Source organism: Natator depressus, chromosome 7, assembly GCF_965152275.1.
Source record: "Natator depressus isolate rNatDep1 chromosome 7, rNatDep2.hap1, whole genome shotgun sequence".
In the NCBI taxonomy this organism is placed as follows: domain Eukaryota; kingdom Metazoa; phylum Chordata; order Testudines; family Cheloniidae; genus Natator; species Natator depressus.
The window spans coordinates 13,196,070-13,217,954 of record NC_134240.1 but is presented as its reverse complement, the minus strand read 5'-3'; the positions used below and the strand labels follow the sequence as shown (position 1 = coordinate 13,217,954).

The window sequence follows — 21,885 nt, the reverse complement described above, 5'->3', positions numbered from 1 at the left end:
GGGGAGCACAGAGAATTCCTTGCCTCCCTCTCTCCTAACCCTCTTCTTTCATCCCCTTTCCTCTTGTTTCCCCGCTGTTTCTAAGTTTTCTGTCTGCCTCTGCCACAGCTGCTCCTTTCTGCTGCCTGGAGTTTGACAGCTGACTGCAGAGATCTTTCTATCATGTTTCAAAAGTGGCAGGACTAGTACTGAAATTCTATTTTTAATAAAACACAGTAAATCAGAAGTTTCAAAATCCAGCAGCTTAGCTTTTCTTAAATGTATAATTCATGAGCTAACAACATTCTGCCAACAGCTTCATTTTTACATATCCCCCCGCCCACATCATCAACCCCCTTTTTGAAAACATAATTTGTTTTTCAGTTATGACATCAGTATGGTGTGATAAGATGTCTGTAAACTTCAGTAGTTTGCTGGAGTTTTACATTCTCACCCGACAACATTATATGAGTATAATTAGAAATGACACATCTCTGGGGACCGATCAAGGACACTTTCCCTAAGTAGCTAAAGCCTGTTTTACTACTAGACATTACACCACGCTATTTGGATGTACAATAAACCAAGAATAATTGGCAATTTCTAAAATAATGTCATACTTTAAAAAGATATATAGGGACAGATTTTCAGAAGTATGCATGGCCAGCTGGTGCATGGACTTACTCTGATGCAAACTCTAGTTTACAGTCACATGTAAAGCTGGGCAAAACCTTTTTTGGTGAAAAATGCAGGTTTTCCAACATCAACATTTTTGAAAATTCAAGTTGGTTTTTCATATTCTTTGTGTTAAAAATAATCCAAAAAAGACAGAGTTTTGTTTCAGCTTTCTTGAAATGAAATGTTTAGGGTTTTTTGGTTCAAAATGACTTTGTTTTGAAATTGCCTTTATTACAAAAATTAAAAATGCCCTAATAAAAGTCAAAATTGAAATTGAAATGTAATGTTGCAGGTTGAATAAAATGTTTCATTCTACCCACACCTTTTTTTCTTTTCATTTGATTGAAATTTCAAAAAAATGTATTATCAAGTTGACCCAAAATGAATTTTTTCCCCTGATTTTTTGGAATTGCCAGTTACTATATAGATAGATAGATAGATCAATAAATAGCTCTGCTTACCTGTAGGTATCTGTCTGTGAAAATTAGGGATTGTATACATAAACAATTAAATATCTGGCTCATAAGACTTTAATTTTGTTCTATCTGAATTAAACAGTAAATGCCCAAAGTGAAAAGAGCCAAATTTTAGGTAGATTTGTGACTCATGATGTTTATTGCAAGCAGTCAGCTGAGACTGTGATTTCATCAAATTTTACAAGTGTAGTGTGCATCCTATGGGGAAGGGTGAGAAGGATGAATAACCTCTTAGAATAACCTTCCAACATCTTTCAACCATTCTGTTCATATCCCCTTCACTTCAGCTGCAGGACTTAAGCATTTAAACTTTTGTTTTCCCCCCACTTCAACCTTTTTTTATACAGTTGCACCTTTGAGAGTCAGCCCTAGTTAGCACTGGATTTGTAGACCACTTCACGTCTCAGGATGAACCTAGGGTACTCTAGGAAGTGGTGTAGGTAGTTCAGCAGATTCAGAGGCTCTCTCTTCTGGTGCAATACTAAACCAATGCCCCAGTGTGGTGCCAGAGACTACCCTGTTTCACAGAGTATTGTGATGGACTCAGTAGCTTGCACTGTTCTCTCTAATGAAATACAAAACCAACGCCTGTTCAGAGGTTGAGCCATTCCATAGAATGTAATGGAAAATTATGTTCCTGCTATAGAAATCAATAGTGTGGTATTAAAAAACAAACAAACAAACAAAAAAACCTATAGAAAGGATCTTACTCCCTACTAAATGCTATGTAATTTAAGAAAAACTCTACAGAATCCTATTAAATGTCTATCAAATCATACTGGCTTCATGCTATATAGAGGTTTTCCATAAGGCTGATCTCAGAGTCTAATGAATCAGCAAAGAAGGGTCAGCTTTCTCTCTCTCCTTCTCAGTAATCTCCAGTCAGCCTCAGCTACCACACACTTTGCTAGGCATCTCCCCGCATCCCTATCACATTATTGCATTTGGGCTTATCAATGTCAATGGGAGTTTTTCCATTAACTTATCTGGGAGCAAGGGCAAGCCCTTCTCCATCATATCTGAATCTACATTTCTCCCAGTAGAAGTAGTATTAGAGCTCCCAGTCTTCTAACTGGAGGTTCACCACCACCACCGTCTCTCCCTCCCTCCTTCCTTCCTCACGGGTCATACTTGCCAAGCAGCCAATTCAACTCCCACTGAGGTCAAAGGAAGCCTTAGTTTTAACTGAGTTCAATGGGATCAAATCCGTGGAGAGCAAGAGGCCAGATTCTAGAGCTCTCCTGTATGGCATAATACTAGACTGCCAGGCTAGCTCCATATGCAGTTGCTTCTTTTATAATGCAGGACTACATTTTCTGAGCTATTTTCTCTGTAAAAGTTAAGGTACAACTACTTAGACAATGTACATGCCTGTCACCAGATTTTGAATCTGCCAAACAGATTCAAGGCAGAGTCATTAAACTAGTGTATTACTGAAAGGAAGGTGTGCGGAGACCATGCCTGCCACGTGTAGGGTTTCCTTCATTTTTATTACTATCAGTAACTCAGCAAAGAGTCTGGTAGGAATAATATTGGACAAGTAGATAGGAGTTGTGTGAAGATGCACTAAAAGAACAGAGAAAGTAGTGGACAGTATCTCCCCTGGCTAATGAGGCCTACTGAAATTAAAATGCTTGGAAGTTGCAAATATGCAGGCCGTTTCACTGCATATTTGCAACTTCCAAGGCACAATTATTATTTTTTATTTATTTTATTTTGTTTTTCATTTATCTACAGGATCTTTGTGAAAAATTCAGTTATGTGAATCACACCTCTTGCTATCAACATACCTGTGACAGTCTCCGAAGAATTATTGAATTCCAGAGACTGTTGTGTAAGGACTACAGTGTTGTATGTCGGGATGCACATTTTACCCATCAGCAGTGATGAGGATTTTGGGTTTTGTTTTGTTTTTTCTGTTCGGAGAACAGTACCTTTGAAATTTCCCTTTGGGGTAACTACTTCTATATGAAATTAAAATAAAACAAAATTTCTGAAGTTAGGGAATAGAGGATTTTCCATACCTGATCTCACTATTAGTCTATTTACTCAGTTGTTCTCTTCAACAGTAGCCAATGTCTCACGCTTTAGAAATATGAATGCATTTAGCAAAATATGCAGTCTCGCACATGGTGGGCAGGATGGGTCAGGGGAATTGTAGCTCTTTTAGAATCGCTGCAGGCGATAAGCTTATTCCCTGAAATATGAGATTTATTTCAAGAAATATTATAAGTAGTCATAAAATTACCTAGTCTTTTCTAGATGTGGTAAGACCACATAAAAGATTAGATAGATAGATAGATCCACATTTAACGCACAATGGATTAAAAACTAGGCAAATCATTCATTCATACTTTAAGCTAACAAAATACCTTTAGAATGATCTTGTGCTGTTCTGAAAAGAAAAACACAATCTCCAGAATATGCTCTAGACATTGAAAAGAATGAAGAATTATGATATTAGCGGATGACATTCTTTCCACTTTGGCCCAAATCCTAGTATAGCTGATTATAATGAAGCTACTGGGGATATGCATAGGCTCCATCAGAGACCCAGTGTGTAATCTATTGCTGGATGGGGCTAAATAGGAGCGAATCCTGCTTAGTGGCACATCAAACATTGTCAGGCAAGCAGAACCTTGGTCCCAACCACATGTATGGGGTTTTCTGCAAACTTTTGCATCAAAATCATCTACGATACCAGCTGGACTCATTCCCAGGATACTGTAGGAACAGAGTGTAATTTACCCTTAGGTTGTAAAAATATTCTGCTAACCTTATGGCAATTTTACACCTGGAGAGAATCCCCTGGCTATGTGTGCTTGCAAATAATGATGGAAAATCAAATTCAGAGAAGTGTGAAACTTTTAGGATTTGCTGAGCAAAAAATCCACAGCAAGATGGGAATATACTCATGTCATTTTCTCCTTACATTTTTAATGTAACACCGAGGTGCCAGCCTCTCAGACAAGCTTACAAAGTCTAATTGTTCCAATTTGATTAAAATATTGTGATTATATTCAGCCACTGCATCATAAGCACTGAACGACAACTCCTATGAGCAGTTACTGCTGGTTGGTCTTTGCTCAACGCAATGTGTACCTGGCTAATGCATCTGAGTTGAAAGTGCTGTCCAGAGCAGTCACAATGGAGCACTCTGGGATTGCTCCCGGAAGCCAATACCATTGAATTGCATCCACACTACCCCAAATTCGACCCAGGGATGTCCATTTCAGCGCTAATCCCCTTGTTGGGGAGAAGTACAGAAATCAATTTTAAGAGCCCTTTAAGTGGACAAAAATGGCTTCATCGTGTGGACGGTTGCAGGGTTAAATCGATCTAACTCTGCTAAATTCTTCTTAAACTCATAGTGTAGACCAAGGCTAAGCCTGTTTGTGGATATCAGCCCTGGTACTCAAATATACACGGAGCAAAGCCTCCACTAGTGCTCTAATATGGAAAACACATATGTGCTTAACTCTACGCCTATGAATAGTCCCACTGAAATCACAGTAGGAAAGCTAAACATGAACTTACATACAGGGAATTAGATTCCAATCCTGCAAACACTTATGCATATGCCTAACTGTAAGCATATGAGTAGTTCCTCTGTGATCTATAGGACTATTCAGATGTTTAAAGTTAAACTCTTGTGTAATAGTTTGAAGGAGCAGGGCCTCAGGTTTCACATACTGGTAAAGTAAAGAAGTGTGACAATAGGTCTTTGGTTCCAGTGCAACAACAAAAGAATCCAACTTTCTTAATGATCAGCTCCAACAAACTAACATCCATGTTGTCTGGTGCATTCATTTCAATTAATTAACAGCATTTTTATTTACTTCTGTTATATATTATCCATTCATGAATACACCCATTACTTAATAAGGTCACAACTTCTTTTTTAACTTGTATAAGACTGGAGGGAAGAGGGACAACATCCTCAGATTTGCTGTTTTATTTTTTCTTTTGTTCTACTTTTTACAATTGCACAGAATTACCAGTTAGTAACTGATGTGGCTGACAGTTCTCACAGAGACTGCGGCAGAGGTAGATTTAAAGCACCTCCCATGACAATCAGCCTTCCTGAACCTTGCTACCCAGTCCAGGTAGTTTAGCAGCTGCACCTTGCAGCGTGTTGATGAGCATAATTAGTAATAAGTGGCTGAATCTATTTGGGGCATGGGGCTGGGTATATACATCCACCTGGAAGTGGAAGCAGAAAAGAGCAAGATTGCTTGGGTATTGTGGTAGAAGAGTTATTTATGAGCCTTGATATTTATTTTAAACCTAGATTAAATCAATTGTGCATTATTTTGCTTACTTTGAACTTGGCAGAAGAAAGCCTTCCCTTAAAATTTCTTCTTTTGACTAGGGCGACCAAAAAGCCTTGAAGAGTCGGAATATTCTTGATTGTAACATTCATTTTGCTCTAAAACTTAGTGTCTTTATCTATTAATGTGAGTAAAGGGACAGAGTAAGGCTGAAAGTTTCAGGCATATTCAGTGACTGGCAGTTTTAAGGTGGACAATTTGAGATACGTTAAGGCTTTTACTGAAAATTTTTGCCAAATTATTTAAACTCCATCAAGGTGTTCAGGGTCTCTTGCTTTCTTGCTGAGGATCTTTATCTCCTTTCCACATGACAACCTTCCTACCTAATATATAATTGACCTCTTTTTTTGAGATGGTGTCAATTTCTCCTTGCACTGCTGCGGAAATGGAAGATAACCATTATTTCTTGGGTTGGGAATAAATAGTCTTAGAGGCACAGCTGACAATTTTTTACCTCATACACGATAGCATTTACACTTTTGGGACATCAGCTTATTTTAAAAGTTAGCTTTCAACAACATTTAAAGTGCATTAAAAGAAGAGCACCTTTGTGGCTCTCTCCATACTGCAAATCAGAATTGGAAATGTACTAGTGTCCACTGCTCTGTTGTTTTTCTCTTAGCAAATGTGGGACTAGTGGTAAGGCTAGTTTCAAAACATTTATAAAACAGAAGGGCAGATCCTCAGCTGCTGTAAACCTTCACAGCTCCAGCAGTGTGGTGGGATGTGAGGCCCAAGCGGAGCTTTTGTTCCCCCAACCCCCACTTCACTGCTTCTGTCAGAGGTGGGAGGAATAGTCTCTTCTCTCAGGGGCTGGATCCATCCCTAGGAGTCTGATCTCCCCACCGCCCCTCCATCATTTCATGTTTTTATTTCTGGGTCTGATGAACATGAAGGCCTAAGATCCCAGCTGGAGCCTTATCCTGCATTCCCCTCCTCTTGCTTTTGCATTCCAGTCTTCTAGCAGTGGAATGGGGGAGATGGGAATGAATTTCTGCTCTCAGGATTATCTGTACTTAAAATAGTAAGGAAAGATCTTCTTCTTTAGTATTCACTATCAGCATTTCCTATGTGTATATTTAGCTTCAGTTCTTCTACTCTGTCTTGGGCTTGAAAGTTCCCATATTATTTTGTATATTGTCTCACATTGAACTAGACTGTGAATTCCTCAAGGCAGTCTTTTCTCTGTAATATGTAGAACACAAGGGATGCATATTACATTCGGCTGTCAGTAATAAGATAATAAATAATATGGTGGGTCCTTATTTTATGCTTTGCATGTGGAAATTCCATTGACATCAATGAAATGTCATGCATGGAGCATACATGCTCTACAGTATGCACATAGAGTTCGACAGTACAGAGTAGAGAACATAACTATTCCTTATCTTGATCATCTACAAATAATGTGAGGAATAAGATGACAGTTTGATTTCAAAGCCTCTTGATAGCGTACTACTATTCAAACAGTCTATGTTAAGTGGTGGTAATTTTTATTACAAGGGTCCTTCAAGCTACATGACTCATTTGTTCATTTCAAAATATTAAACAAAATTATTAGCTGAAATCTAATGATGAGTTTGTTTGAGTGAACTAACCATATCAGGAATGAGAGTTGTGGCAAAGTAACAGAGATCTTGTGTAAAGTCTGGATCTTATTCATTGTAATATTTGTGGGAATAATGTTAGGCCTTAAAAGGATCATCACTGGCAAATTCAGGCAATCTTGGTGCAGGGATCCTTGTTCTGTGTTTGTACAGTGCCTAGCACAATGGGGTCCTGGTGCATGACTAGGGCTTCTAGGTACTACTGTAATATAAATATATAATAATAACCTCATCATTAGTTCTGCGGCTAATCTTAGATTGCAACAAATGGACAGAACATGTTGTCTTCAGTAGTAAATGTAGAGAGTACAGCCTGTAGAAACTAAAGCTCTGTTTAAAGAAACAAAGATCAATGTAATATGACCTCTCTCTCTCTCTAATGAATGTTACAAGAATGTCCATCCTGTAATGATCCTCCTTCCTCTAATCCAAATCACCCTTTTTGTATAAAACAAGGAAATTCAACACATTTGCAACTTTTCTCTGGCATGGTGTACAGGCCAAGAAAGTAAACAGCAAACTATTTGATAGCTAACCAGTTTCCTTCCCATCTCTTTTTAAGAGCCAAATCCTGCCTGCCTTACTCATGCAGAACTTCCATTGAATTCAGTGGGAACCATGCATACTGCCACTAGGCCTTTCTCGTTTAAGTGTTTAGTGTCAGGGGAGAGAGCTTCAATCAAAGCACCTTTTCCACAGTAATAGAAGTGTTTCACTGTCTTAGTGCCCTAAAATAGAATACAATTTATACTGCAGTTTACACCTTATTCCTCATCCCTATGGCATATAATTTTGGAACACATACAGTGTCAATGGCTCACAGAAGGAGAGGAACTCAATTTCCATTCCCTGGAGGCTTGTTATTCCAAATAATGTTTTTTGTTTTCATGCCCTTTCGTCAGCAGCTCACATTTCCAACCAATAAAACACTATGGAAGAGGTTTGTTTGTGACTATCCTTCTGTCAGTTCAATTAAGCTGGGATCAACTCACCTTTAACTATTTGTTTCCATTATGAACATCTTCCCCGGCTTTATGTCAGTATAATGTTTTTACTTTGAGTCTAGAGGAGCCTGATAGTCTGAGGATGGTTAATTGTCCTATCCATCCCATTGATCCATCTCAGGGACTCCCTTTGGAGCTTTCTCTGCCTTTAAGGACTGGGTTTCAGTTAATCTCCCTGATTATATACCTCTTTCATAGTGCTGTAAACATTACATGAACTGACATTTCATCTCTCTATAAGATTTTCTGGGCTTAAGCTGATTGATGGACTTCTTTCCCCCTCTGATATACTGCTTTCCCTTTACAGATAGCTATTTATCTTCTCCTCTTGAGAATTTGTCTTATAACTCTGTTTCTTTAATAAGAATTGAGAAAATATTGCTGAGAGAGAGAGAGAGAGAGAGAGAGGTCAGTGCTAGCATGCAGTAAACTATTTTGAGCTCCCAAGTATGTGTGGTCACCTCCCCTGGAAGACAGAAAAAAATGAATGACCGAAGAGTAGCTGCTGCTTTCAGTTTGAAAAACTGATTTGGCCATTGTGCTATTTCTTATTTCTTCTTGTTATTGTTTTTAAATGAAATTTTCTATGATCTTTAAGAGGTAATACAGGGAGCCTTTTGGGCCACATTAGAAAACTATGGGGCTGTGAGCATTTGATTGCTCATGGGCAGTTCTCAAAAAGTCTGATCTGGGTTATAACACCCAGAATTTTTGTTTGCTCATGCAAACTATTCAAGCCCTCTTCAGATCTGCAAGGTTGAGCTGCAAAATCTCAGAAGAACAGGTTCTCTTGAGAGTCACATCACTTATTTCTGGTAGGAAAATAAATACCATGAGGAAAAAAATACATCTATATAAGCATAAAGGCATACACATATAAATGCATTCATACTAAAATACATATATGTGTGACACTGATGATGGAGGGCAGTAGAGAACAGGCTGTACAGGAAGCCAATGGGAAGGGCAGGTGAGCATAGTATCTAAGGTCTCAGAATAATTTAGATGAAAACAGGGGCTTGAAATGTTGTGCTACATGTACGGAAAATGTGAGAAGGTTACATGTGACCCTGCACTACAAGCAAAACCTAGATCACAAGTTCCTGCGAAGGAACTTTGCTGAACCCCCTACTTCACCAGCCAAGAGAGGCCACCACTGCAAACACCAGCAGCTCAGGAGCACCTAGGTTTCACAAGAAGCAGTAGTAGGGGCAGCAGAAGCATCAAGAAACCTCTCAAGCAATTCCCCAGAAGACTCCTCCCCCACTCTTTACGGGGTTTAGTCAAAGTTTTACTGTGTGTTGTTATGTACACAAACAGTCACAGCATCACACACACACACACACACACACACACACAGGTAAGATGGGCTTTGCTTCAGAAGAGAATCAGAGATGTTTCAGAGAATAAAGTGAGTTTCCATGTCAGATTTTATGTATAAATTATGAAACCAAAATAATGGTGACCACAAAGACAAATGGAGGCGCTTTTATACCACCCAAAGTGATTGTAATGCATAATGGAGTTCTTACTGCAGGCTGCTGTTCAGTTACTACACATAGAAAATGGAGGAATTGACATGGGATGAAGTGAGGTGGTGTTGCTTGTGGATTCACTGCATAGAGAGAGACAAAATATTTTCAACTTTCCTAGTTTCCCCATCTCACTTTTGTCCTCCAGAGACAAATAACACACTCTTTTACCCTCTGAAATAATTCTAGCATTACAAGGTAGGATGAGGAGAGATGAAATACAAACTCTAGCGTTACTGAATGGAAACTAAATATGAGAATACAGTAAGTCACTCCCGCATACTTAAACCAAAATATCAGTGCAATAATACCCTATTTTTTTGCGCCTTAGTAGGCCTTCCAATAGACCCTTCTCCTGATTTCCCCCATTCCCCAGCTAAAGTTGTCTTTTTGGAGGGTAGGCCCTCCCTTGATGATCACTTTAGATAAGCTGTTACAAGCAGGACAGTGGGGTGGGAGGAGGTTTTGTTTCATGGTCTCTGTGTGTATATAATGTCTTCTGCAGTTTCCACAATATGCTATGCATCCGATGAAGTGAGCTGTAGCTCACGAAAGCTCATGCTCAAATAAACTGGTTAGTCTCTAAGGTGCCACAAGTACTCCTTTTCTTTTTTCTTTTTACTAGTGACCAAGCATCCCTAGCTAGTGGCTTTAGTAAACCTCATAGCTGCTCCCTGTTCAGCATATCTTCTTGCTTCCTCTCTCACAAGCTTAGGAAACAGGAGAAAATAGCTTCTGTTGATCCTTTCAAGCACACAGAATAGAGCCAAAGCCCATCAAGAAGCCTGAAGAAATGTCATGTGACTTCATTCATGTGTTGATACCCAAACAACCCAACCTGAGATGCTAAACACTTAACTGATAACACTGCCATGCCTAACTTCTACTAATACTCACTGACATGAAGCATTTTCCGCAGAAGCTCTTCAATCTCAGGAAGTCTGTTTAGTTTCTCAACAAATGTTTCACACAGCTCTCAAGCTGTCAGAGTGCATGTGGTCAAAATTAGTGATATGGAGTATATAATTTTATCCCTATTTTTAGAGTTCCCACTTTCTTTCTGTTGATGAAGAGGTGTTGAATACTGATGAGGGAATATTTGCTCTAACCCAAACAGTCATTACCAGGTAGTGAACAACCAATCTGCATGTACTTAGTTCTTTAGCACAGGGATCATATTTACATCATGTGTATACGGTGACCAGTGCAATGCAGCCTTGATTCTGCAATATGAATAATAATAAAGAAAAATATGGGTTCTTCTATGACCTTATGAAAAAGAACTATCATCTATCTGAATTTCTTTGATCTTTGAAATTGGACTGACAATCTCATGAAACAGGGCTTTCATTAATTTTTGCTTCTAGTGGATCTGGAAATACAATGAAATCTTTATAATATATTTTGTCCTTTTTTTGGCAAATCCCTTTCTTAAGATGCTACCACAGAATATTGTGAAGTATACCATGTACATTTCTGCTCTACTGTTATTGGAAGACCTTACACTATGTTAAGAAAACAATTTTTATCAGTCTTTGTTATCATACTGCATTGTATTGATAACACTTTTCCAGATGTTTTTGGAACTTGTACTTCAGGCTGAAATTTGAAATGTAGAGGAACATGAAAATGAAAAATAATAGGGGTAAATATTGTCCATATTTTTCTGAAACTCTAAAAGGTTTGAGTACAGTTTGATATCAGAGTGAAGATTTTCAGTGGCTCTTAGTTTACACAGTTCTAGTACGCACCGAAGTATAGATTTAGGCCACAATCCTGCAAACACTTATGCACTTGCTTAACTATATTGCCACGAGTAGTCCAATTTAGGGGTCTTAATACTGAAAATCCACATGTTGTAAGAAACCCATTTAAGAGCACAGCATTAGTGGTTTGAAACTGAAGAATACTTACTCATATCTGGTGATTTTACAGTAAGGTAGTATATATACTTGCCATTTCATTCTGTTTTTAGGAATGCAATGCTTTGAAACAAAAATTACCAATTTGTTGGGTCCATCTTACAGTATTCTACTGTCCATCACCTTGTGAGCTGCAGGCTACCTTTTGCTGGACATGACAGTATCTGTATAAATCAACATCAACTGAACAATTCAGAACGTCATATAATACCTCCATAGTGTGGTGGAGGACCACAAAGCAAAACCACTCCTTGTCCTTCTCTGACTGAGACGGTGCTTCTTGTTTTGGTTTCAAAATTTCCAAGATCTTGAACAAAAGAAAACAAAAAACAAATATTAACTGTCAGATTTATTTAGCTGCAAATTATGGGTCGGATTTTGCAATCCTTACTCTGACAAAAATCTAATTGAAATTAAAAGAGCCAGACCTTTTATTGCAATAGTATAATAAAACTTCTATCTGCATACATGCTCATATACTGTACCATGTCAGGCCAGTGGTCCCTCTAATCTAGTACCCTGTTTCTGAGATTGTCCAGAACCAGATGCTTCAGGTGGAGGTGCTAAAATCCTTGAGGTGCATGATTATAGAATAACCTGTTCATAGGGAAGTTACTTCCCAAGTCCTGTCATTCTGTAATACATTATATTCCCCTTTGCAAGCTCATTCTGCATTATTTGATGACTCTATAGCACCATTTTTGGATACTGAACACAAAAAAGAAGCTTGTCTTGGCCTTTTTTTTTGTATATTTCAAATTTACAAGTCTTTCATGTCAATGGAGAAAAAGCCTATTTTTCTAATAATGAATGTTTTATTTGTTTAATTATTAGGTGGGCAGTAACTTTAGCATTTACTCTGGTACATTGATGAGAATCTGTACTTAAATGCCTATGCTGGCAGACCTTTTTCAAAGGAATCTGATCAGTATAGTCCTGATCCAAACCCCACTAAAGTCAGGGGGAATTAATATCAATGGGCTTTGTATCTGGACCTATATGAGCAAATGAAGAGCTTTACAGGAGACAAATAAATGGACACTAAGAGATTCATTATGGTAGTAAAGTCTCCCTTTGACCACACACACACACACGCATAACCTACCCCTAAGTGTAATTTCTATGGCTATTTGTCAGTTTCTTTTAACTGAAGCTATGAATACATCAAGAGAAGAATCTACCCTTCTGTTTCATTGCTTATTAAAAAGGTGCAGATAATAAGTTTCTCAATGTGGTTCCCCATTAATAATGTGACTCTAATGACAAAAGATAACATAGCAGATGTATCTTCCAAAAAAATTCCACCAAAGCCAATGGTTTTCTTTTTGTTCCAAAAGCTCTCATTTAAAATGCTGAGATTCATTACTTCTATGTCAGCGTGCCTTATGGCAGGGGATGTATCAAATGCATTTTTTTTTTCATTCAAACTGTGTTTTAATAAAATATAACAGGATATATCATCTCCTTCCTAGAGCTATCTATCCCATATAATTTCACATATTTGCTTTATTTATCTTACCATAAGGGTTTTATGTTCACACTCTGAAACGTACCTTTAGGTCCTGTTAGGCATGGAAATTTAGTCCTGTAGATAGTGTCATGCAAATCAAACTTATTACCTACAAGAAATCAGGTAAATAATAGCTGTGTTTGCTTTTTTTCCCTATGAGCTCAACTTTTTTTTTTATTTTAAATATTTTATTTAATGCTGCACAGGTAGATAGATGTGTCAGGGGACTGTGTTAATGGGGCTGTTAAATGTCAGGGTTAATTCAGGTCATTTGTATCCAGTGACAGAGTCAACTGTTTCTCACTGTGAGAAATAATCAGATTATTTTGTGGTTACATTAGCTCAGATTTGGCCCAGGCTGTCTGCTCCTGCAGTCAACTTTGTTTTGAATTTTTGCCAGTGTCACTTGCTGATATGGTGGTGGTGATAGGAAAGTTTTCTGTTAGGACCTGCACATTGAATACATGTCCTTCTTGGCTAGTGAAGGCCATCAGAAAGTTGCTGGGGATATTGTTGGAAATTATTTCCATGAGCTGTCTCTGGTAGGGGGACATACAATTTTCTTTGAAAGAGATGGTTATAAGAGCCTTCCCTGACAATCACAGACTCTTAAAAATATCTTTTTTTTTAACCATTCTTTTCCTGAGAAGGATTATCAAGAAGGCTCTGGTGGAACTGGTCAAGAATCTAATGGAGTTCTCAGGTACATTTACCATACCCACTTTGGCTTTAAGGAATGCTATAACATGGAGATGATGTTGATTGTGGTGGTCAGCAGGCAAAGAAGATCACATGTCTGTGCTGTTTCTTTTGTATTTGTCAGCTGCTTGTGATAGCTCTAACCCGGTGGAGTTCTTTGACACGTTAGTGGACCTTAAAATGAGGAAGTGGAGTCACACTTGAATGGCTCTGTTCTTTTTTTTTTTCTTTTTTCTTTTTTTTTGAGAAGATGTAGAAAGTATTAGTGACCAATTGTTCAACTTCCCTTTTGGGCTCTCACATTGGTGATTCCACAGGATTGAACAGTTCCCAGTGTGTGTAGGGGATCATTATATAGCTAGCTAGAATTCATGAACTGTGATGTCATCAATATGCAATACCCACTAGTTCTATATGTCAGTCTCTTCAATCTCTCCTGCTGTCAAGCATCTTGCCTAACATCTAATTATGAGGTTAAGGATGAGACCAAGCTGGTGAGGATAAGAATGAGGTAATACCTAGTGGGTAACCAGAAGAAATGGAGGAGTCTATATCTGTGCTTCCCATTTATTATGCAAGTTTGCAACTTGGGGCTCCTCCACTGTTTCCCCTAAGGAACGTATTGTATTTGTGCTTCGCAATCTGTACTCACTGTTGGCTGATTTGGGTGGGGGCAGATTCAAAGTGCTGTTTTTTTATCTAGAAAGTTCTTTTTGAGACCTGGCTTTCTCAGAGAATACTTTTTTCTTCATGTGGTTCAACAGCAGTTTGATCAGCTGAGGCGTTAAAGCTTATAGTCCCTTAGCTTAAATGAGGGGAGGGGAGTGTCAAGGGTTCCAAATAATTATGGGTCCTGAATTCTGGAAATGACATGAAGGAGGCTCAGGATGAAAGGGGTCAGGGACACTGAAATCACATCTCATCCCTACAAAAGTTCCTTCCAATCCAAGATGGAGGCACATTGGTAGATGTAGGTATGTTGGCAAGGTTTAGGTGAGAATGGTCCCATTGCTTGTGTTGCACCTAGTCAATAGAAGAATTCTGCCTCCAGGGTGGTCAATCCTGCACCAAACTAACTTTTTCAAAGTGATAAAAATAGAGTGACAGTTTTGTTCGGATTCAGTTTCAGCATTGTATTTGTTCACAATTTCCACAAACAGCCACTATTCTCCCCTTATTTTCAACAACTGGGTAACTTCCTGAGCCAGCAGGCAGAGAATTTATGAACAATAATAAAAAACAAAAACAAATAACAAAAAAAAAAAACCAGCCTAATCTACTCAAAACAACAGTAGTCACTATCTGGACAGGCTCAGCTCTTGCTTATCAATACCTGAATTCGCTCCCCTTTAGATGAATCTTACACAACTGACTTTACTTTTTTTCTTCCTCTCCCTCTTTTTGTATATTGGTCTCCTGGACAGATAGTCTCTTTTCAGAGGTGGCTGAATTGAATTAGGCAGCTGGAACACCTCATGAGCACGTTCTACACTCTGTTATGGTGACAATTGAAGGTCTCTCTCAATTCATTGGAAAAACATTTTGGAGATACCTGATGTCCCTTTAATTGCCTGCCCGCTAGTTTTCTGGGTTGGAGTCTAAGTATTCTATGGGGGGAAAAGACAAAAAGGAAAAGAGCATATAGTTTGTTGTATTCACTACCATAAACAGAAAGGAAACCAAGAATGGCATGATTCTGTATGCTTCACTTATATTCAAACTTAACAGATTCTTATTGTTTTATTTATTTGGTGTACTAACGAAACACCCAGTCTTTTAAACCTTTTACAAACATGTCTACGTACTTGTTCTGAAAATTTAGTACAATATAAATGAAGGAAGTACTAATAGAGTCATTGGATTATGCCTGTTCCCTTTTCTCCAGATCCATATTTGCTATAGATCCATATCAATTACCTACCCATCTTCTTGGCAAGGGAGATTAGTAGGTGCATAGCACCCACTTACACCTTGTGCCAAAGTCAGGCAATGGTGCATAGGCCTTAGCGTTGACTTGGTTTATATAGAGATAAGTGCCTCACAGAGTATTGTGTGCTTATTAGAATGTAGCAAAAATCAAGTCACATAAGGTCTTTCCCAACACTGCTATGAAGATACTGGCGATGGCATGTGAAGGCTGCGGTGAAAAACCAGTGTTTAGAACACGGGTAAACACCTCTAGGAAGTGCTTTTGTGAGGATTGGGTAGATCCTCATAAGAACACTGCCTCAGACTTCAAATGTCGCCATAACATCTGGGGATGGTTCAGGCCTGAATATCCCAAATTTCAGAGTTTAGGAGAAGGGACCCAATTACACTGTGGGGGAAAAAAAACCCTCATTGTCTTCAATAAAAGAAGGATCAGAAACCCTCAGAAAGTTTCAAACCTGCACAACATTTTCAAAAGACAAGCCTGGGAGCTTAACTCTGCTAGACGGTAAAAAACATGGACTGAACAGAGACATTGAATTTATGGCTTATTAGAACAATCTGTAACCCATTCATCCCCCCTTTTGTCCTATGACTGCAGAAGTGTTAATGGGCCACTCTACCTTGAACAGTGGATGTGCTAACTACTTATGTTAAACTATTTGTTCCACCTCCCAGGACACTGGGAGTTCCTTTCCCAGGCCTGAAGAAGAGCTGTGTGTGTCTTGAGAGATTGTCTCTCTCACCAACAGAAGTTGGTCCAATAAAAGATATCACCTCCCCTGCCTTGTCTCTCTAATCTTATGGAACCAACACAAGCTGCCACTACACTGCATACAAAGTTTCAAACTGTCAGATTACCACAGGGATGAAATAAACCAAACCTTTTGAGGTTTGTGCATTAGTAATAAAAACCAGCAGAAATCCCAGCACATTTTATCCTCCCTTTTGCCACTGTAGCACACAGAAGACAAGGCTTTGTCTTTTTTTCTTAAAACAGAATAAAATAAAACAAAATACCCTGAAAAATATACATAGTTTAGTCAAGGGCTTCCAATCCCCTTCCATTACTGCAAATCGTAGATTCACATTTTTGCTAACAAGATTCTGCTGGTAAAAGAAGCTCGGGGGGGGGGGGGGGGGAGGGGAAGAGCAATACTGTGAAGAATGTTTTCACAAAGATGCAAAATTAACCAAGTTTCTGTTCTTAGAGTTCTGCCAGTAATATTACACATCACTCTGGACATAGGCACCGACTCCATGGGTGTTCCAGGGCTGGAGCACCCACGGGGAAAAAATGGTTGGTGCTGAGCACCCACTGGCAGCCCCGCTATCAGCTTCCCCCCAAGCACCTCCCACCCAGTGGCGGGCCCCATGGATCAGCACCTCCCACTCCCTCCCCACGCCTCCTGCCCTCTGTAATCAGCTGTTTTGCAGCATTCAGAAAGCTCTGGGGTGTGAGGGGAGAGGAGCGAGGGTGGAACTGGGCAGGAAGAGGCAGGGTGGGGGTGGAGCAGGGTGAGAAGAGGTGGGGCATGCGGGGCGTTGGGAGAAGGAGTTGAACAGGGGTGGAGCATGGGGCAGGGCCAGGGGGGTCAAGCAGACCCCCTCCCCCGCACTTTGAAAAGTCAGCGCCTGTGACTGTGGAAATTGGTGCATTTGCTAGAAAGCAGCAGACTGTAAGGAGAAACTTTTGTCTGGCGGGGCTACAGTAATCTGTCTTGCATCCACCCTCTACCTTTCCTTAAGGAATTGATTTCCCCTTGTTTTTCATTTAAAATCACAGACTCCACTTCTGATTAAAATGTCAATAGTGCAACAGTTTCCTAATTAGTAAGACTAATTTTGATGTGGTAAGAAATTATCTTCAGTATCTGATCTACAAGTGATGTGCCAAAATCCCTGTGCAGGAATCTTTCCTGTTTCGTTGGCATTATTGGCAGTATACTGGAGGTCAGATCTGCCAAAGTGTGCAGCACTCACCACAGGTGGGGACAGGTTTTCAAAATAATTTAATTCCCATTTGGTTACCTAAAGGAAGTGACCAGATCATGTAGAGGTGCTCAGCACCTCCCATTAACACCAATGGACACTTAGTGAGTGCTTAATAGAATTAGTCAAAAAAAAAATTCTGCTTAAACTCTTATCTAATGGAAAATTGGGTAAACCCCCAGAACACCTGGAAAATGAGGGGGAAATGATTGGTAAATGCCTCATCAGGGCCTCATGGGATTTGTAGCTCAGGTGCCTTATTCTTCTCTATGGGCCAGTTTTCTCAACCAGCCTACACCTCCTATGATGCATTGCAGCCAGGGACTCCCATGATGCACTGTGACAGCAGGAGACTGGGAGGTATAGTCTAGCCAGGGAACCCAGCCCATGGAAGAGAATGGTGGCATGAGGCACCCAAGCAACAACTCCCATGAGGCACCACAGCTGCATTTCCTCATCCAACATTTTGGCTGAAAATGTTCAATTTTGGGCCAAAAGTTTTGGGTTTTTTTAGTTTTTCACTTAAAAACCAATGTATTTTAGTTTTTGTCATTTTTTTCTGAGCATACCTCCCTCCTCAACCACTCGATTTTCCAATCAGCTCTGGAGTTGAACTGTTTTGAAAATTCTGCCCCCTGAAATAAGTGAGTAAATGTAAGGTGTTCGGTGCTGAACTCCTTTGAAAATCTGCCCCAACACAAACATTTACAATAGCAGCAGCAGAACCACACTGCCTCCTTTGTTATTGTGTTACCTAGCATAACTTTATAACACAACATGACATAACCTAATAAAGCACAATGTTGCCTGTCAAGAACAGTATTAAATAAGATAGCAAAGATCAGGTGTTTGGCATGTATTTAGATTGCTAATATGCACTTAGGAATAGTGTGGATATGTAACAGATGGTATATTTTGCTAACTATAGAGTTTCTGCAGAAATCTATAAATAAGATATTACCTATTTCTCTGTGATTCCTTCCATTCTTTGCCTGCATTTCTCTCCCTTTGTGAATAATGAGTTGCCACAAATTGCGTTGTACATATGAGCAGCAAGTCAAAAAAATAATCCCCTTTTCAGAATTGTGTGTGCTGGCAGATTACTATTGGTATGGCACAATTAATCAGTCAAATGTAATAATGAGGTCCTGTAGACAAAGAAAACACTCAGGTGAATAAGTGATTCTTCAAGTGAAGTGTGGAAATACATGGACTCAGCTGTGTGTGGCAGCAAGTCATCATCTTCAGTAGGGAACATTTGCAGACCTCAGCAAGAGAGATATATGCTTAGAACAGGAAAAACATATGTTACCCAGTGGAAACCAAATTAGCAGCTGACAGGACCATTTCTGATATAGGTTGAAAAATTTGAGGTAGTGGGGTTTCCAGATTTGCATGAGGTGTAAATATGGGAAGGAAGTTGGTATAATGGGTATAAATTGTTATAGCTCTGTCAAAGTCAACAGAATTACACTGATTTACACCAGCTGAGGGTATGGCCTGTGATTCTTAAATTCGGATATTCAATTACAAGTAAAAGGAGAAGGTAAAATGAATAGTATTTTAGAGGAAAATGAACATCAGAGCAGTTTTGCTAAGAACTGCACTGCAGTTAGCAGAAGATATGCAAATCCATAGTGATCAGTGAAGTGTTTAGTTAAGGTGATGAATGATGATATCTGAAGAAATGTACTAATGTAATATACACAAACATTTCCTACTCAATGTGCTCATGAGACTGCATTAAAAGGACTGATGATCAATCACTGAAAGGAGACTATTTCCCAAAGTCTCTTTTTTTAAGTGTTCAATGCCAGCCAATCCTATGAATGCTGATTGGACCAGGAGTTTATAACTATTTTTATTTTTACCTACAGGATGCTTGATTTATTTTTTTTAACGTAAACTTCTTCTAAAATAAAGTGATGGAGTAACTATTTTAAGTCACACAACAGTGTATCCTAACATGTCACAAAGCAGTAGATCAGACTGGATGTGGGGAGATGATGCATTTTCATACAGTGGGTATCAAAATCTCATCAGGAGGAGGAAATAATTTAATATTAATCTATGTATGGTAAGGTCAAAGCTACATAAATTACATAATGGTAGTCGGGACACTTCCGAATCTTCAGCTTAATCGGACATCATTCTTCAGGGTGATGGAGTGTTATTCCATTCTTTCACATGCATTTTAAAATGCCAGAGACGGAGATGGCAGAATCCTCACCTTTCAGACAGAAGCTGGTAGATAGGGAAGGGTGAACCAGTTCAAGTAAAATATGAACAGGTCTGGCTCTGAGCTGATTGTCTGAATACAAATTTTTGTTCTAGATAAAATCCCCTTCATCTAGACTTACTCTGAATCCCCTACTTCACACCTCCATTTTTAGCCCACATCATACAGCTGATTTCTCTCTTTTTTTAAATATTGGGCAGAGCACATTCTTTAGTGGGCCTTGGCAACTGATACCTATATGGCCACTGCACTACTAATAACTGATTCCCTGGTCTTAAAGTGCTCTTAGGTGCTTTGAATACAGATAAATATACCAGAATCTGCCATGCTTGCTTACAGATACATAGCGTTCTGATACCATGGTGAGGGCAATGTACAGAAAATAATAAAACTGTGTATTATTCCGTGAAGTAGAAGCAGAACAGGCAGCAAGGCCATGAAGTACTGACACACACTTTGCAATAAATTAAATCCAATGTATGACACTCATGCCAAGTGAGTGATAAATAGTGCTATTGTAACCCATGCCTGGTTGGTATGGTACTCTGGCCCCCTCTAGTGGCATATAGACCATCTAGAGCAGTGGTTCTCAACATATTTACCATTGTGGGCCGCAGGTGTGGTCTGCAGTGTGTTATATGGGCTGCATCCAAAACTACCTGTATGGCTCGAGGATGTAACATAGGCCGCAGCTGTGTGCTGACTGGGCCGCCAGCAGCCCACAGGCCGCAGGTTGAGAACCACTGATCTAGAGATTGAGTCTGCTACAACCCTAACCTAGAGTCATGTGGCTTGTAGCCCATGCAGTAGAGGTAAGCTTCAGAGAACCCAGGTTTGATCCTGCCTGACGACAACCATGGTCTGTTGGTGTTACACTGTCAATAGGAATTGCATGATTTAAGTTGAGACAGCTGAGCATCAGAATGCTCCTAGTTTGGATTCAGTTGGGATGCTTATAAAAAAAAACCCAGAAATATCTAGGCCTCCTGAGTTGGTAAATTTGGGTTAAAAATGTCACAGGAAGAGATTGTTTCATGATGTTTTCTGACATTTCCATCGCTTCTGTTCTCAGTTATAGCTGGGAACATTATGAGGATAGCTTAGAGATTAACAAATTTATTTGAGCATAAGCTTTCGTGAGCTACAGCTCACTTCATCGAATGCATCTGATGAAGTGAGCTGTAGCTCATGAAAACTTACGCTCAGATAAATTTGTTAGTCTCTAAGGTGCCACAAGTGTTCCTTTTCTTTTTGCAAATACAGACTAACACGGCTGCTACTCTGAAACCTATGAGGATAGCGTTTATCATGGCAGTCCAGCATTTCTTGTTGAAATCCTGGCCAGAAACGTGAAGTAAGAAAGTAGAACTGCAGTGTCGGGAGGGAATCATCATCATCTTTTTTCAAGACATGAGTGCCAAGTCATAAAGAAAACTTTGATCCAAATACTTCACCAGTTCCAAAAACGATTTAGTTATGAATTCTAAAAATGGGCCAAGGTTCAGAAAGTTTTATTTTATCCAACACTGTTGACCTTAGATTTAAGCCTTTCTTTCACTGAGAAAAAAATATCTCTTGCATACTGGAGAAACAATGGATATGGAATTGAGAGAAGAATGTAGGTCTGGTCTTTTTGTGCATCCTTGAACCAACTTGCTAGTGCAGGACACTGTTTCAGAAAGGCAGTGCTCAGAAACCAATCTTATCACTGCTCCAGAAAGACCCCGCATGTATTTTCACCTTATGCATGTTTCCTGACTTTCAGACTGCACAATATGTGCAGTAGCACACTGAACTTTCCATGACACCAGCCAGGACACCATGTTCTTTTTGGATCTTCTTTAGTTAGTCACTGTCATTTGCACCACTCTTTGGGCAACTGACGCAGGTCATGCAGCAAAGTAGGTCTGATGCAACAGTATGTTAAGGATTCCATGCAAGGGATATACTCTTGGTGTATTTATAGGAAGATGATAAAACAACACTG

The 21,885-nt window shown here is 39.3% G+C and overlaps 1 protein-coding gene across 3 annotated transcripts in view; it reads right to left on the bottom strand.

Moving 5' to 3' along the window:
* Window positions 1-21,885, bottom strand: part of CNTN6 (contactin 6) — a 218,315-nt gene that overhangs the window by 83,547 nt on the left and 112,883 nt on the right. For 2 of the 3 annotated variants that reach the window (XM_074957523.1, XM_074957522.1), the window contains exon 5: window positions 11,741-11,836. The exons of the other annotated variant lie outside the window; for it this stretch is intronic. In XM_074957523.1, coding sequence (XP_074813624.1) covers window positions 11,741-11,836 — 96 coding nt within the window. The remainder of the gene's footprint in view (window positions 1-11,740; window positions 11,837-21,885) is intronic. 3 annotated transcript variants of the gene reach the window in all.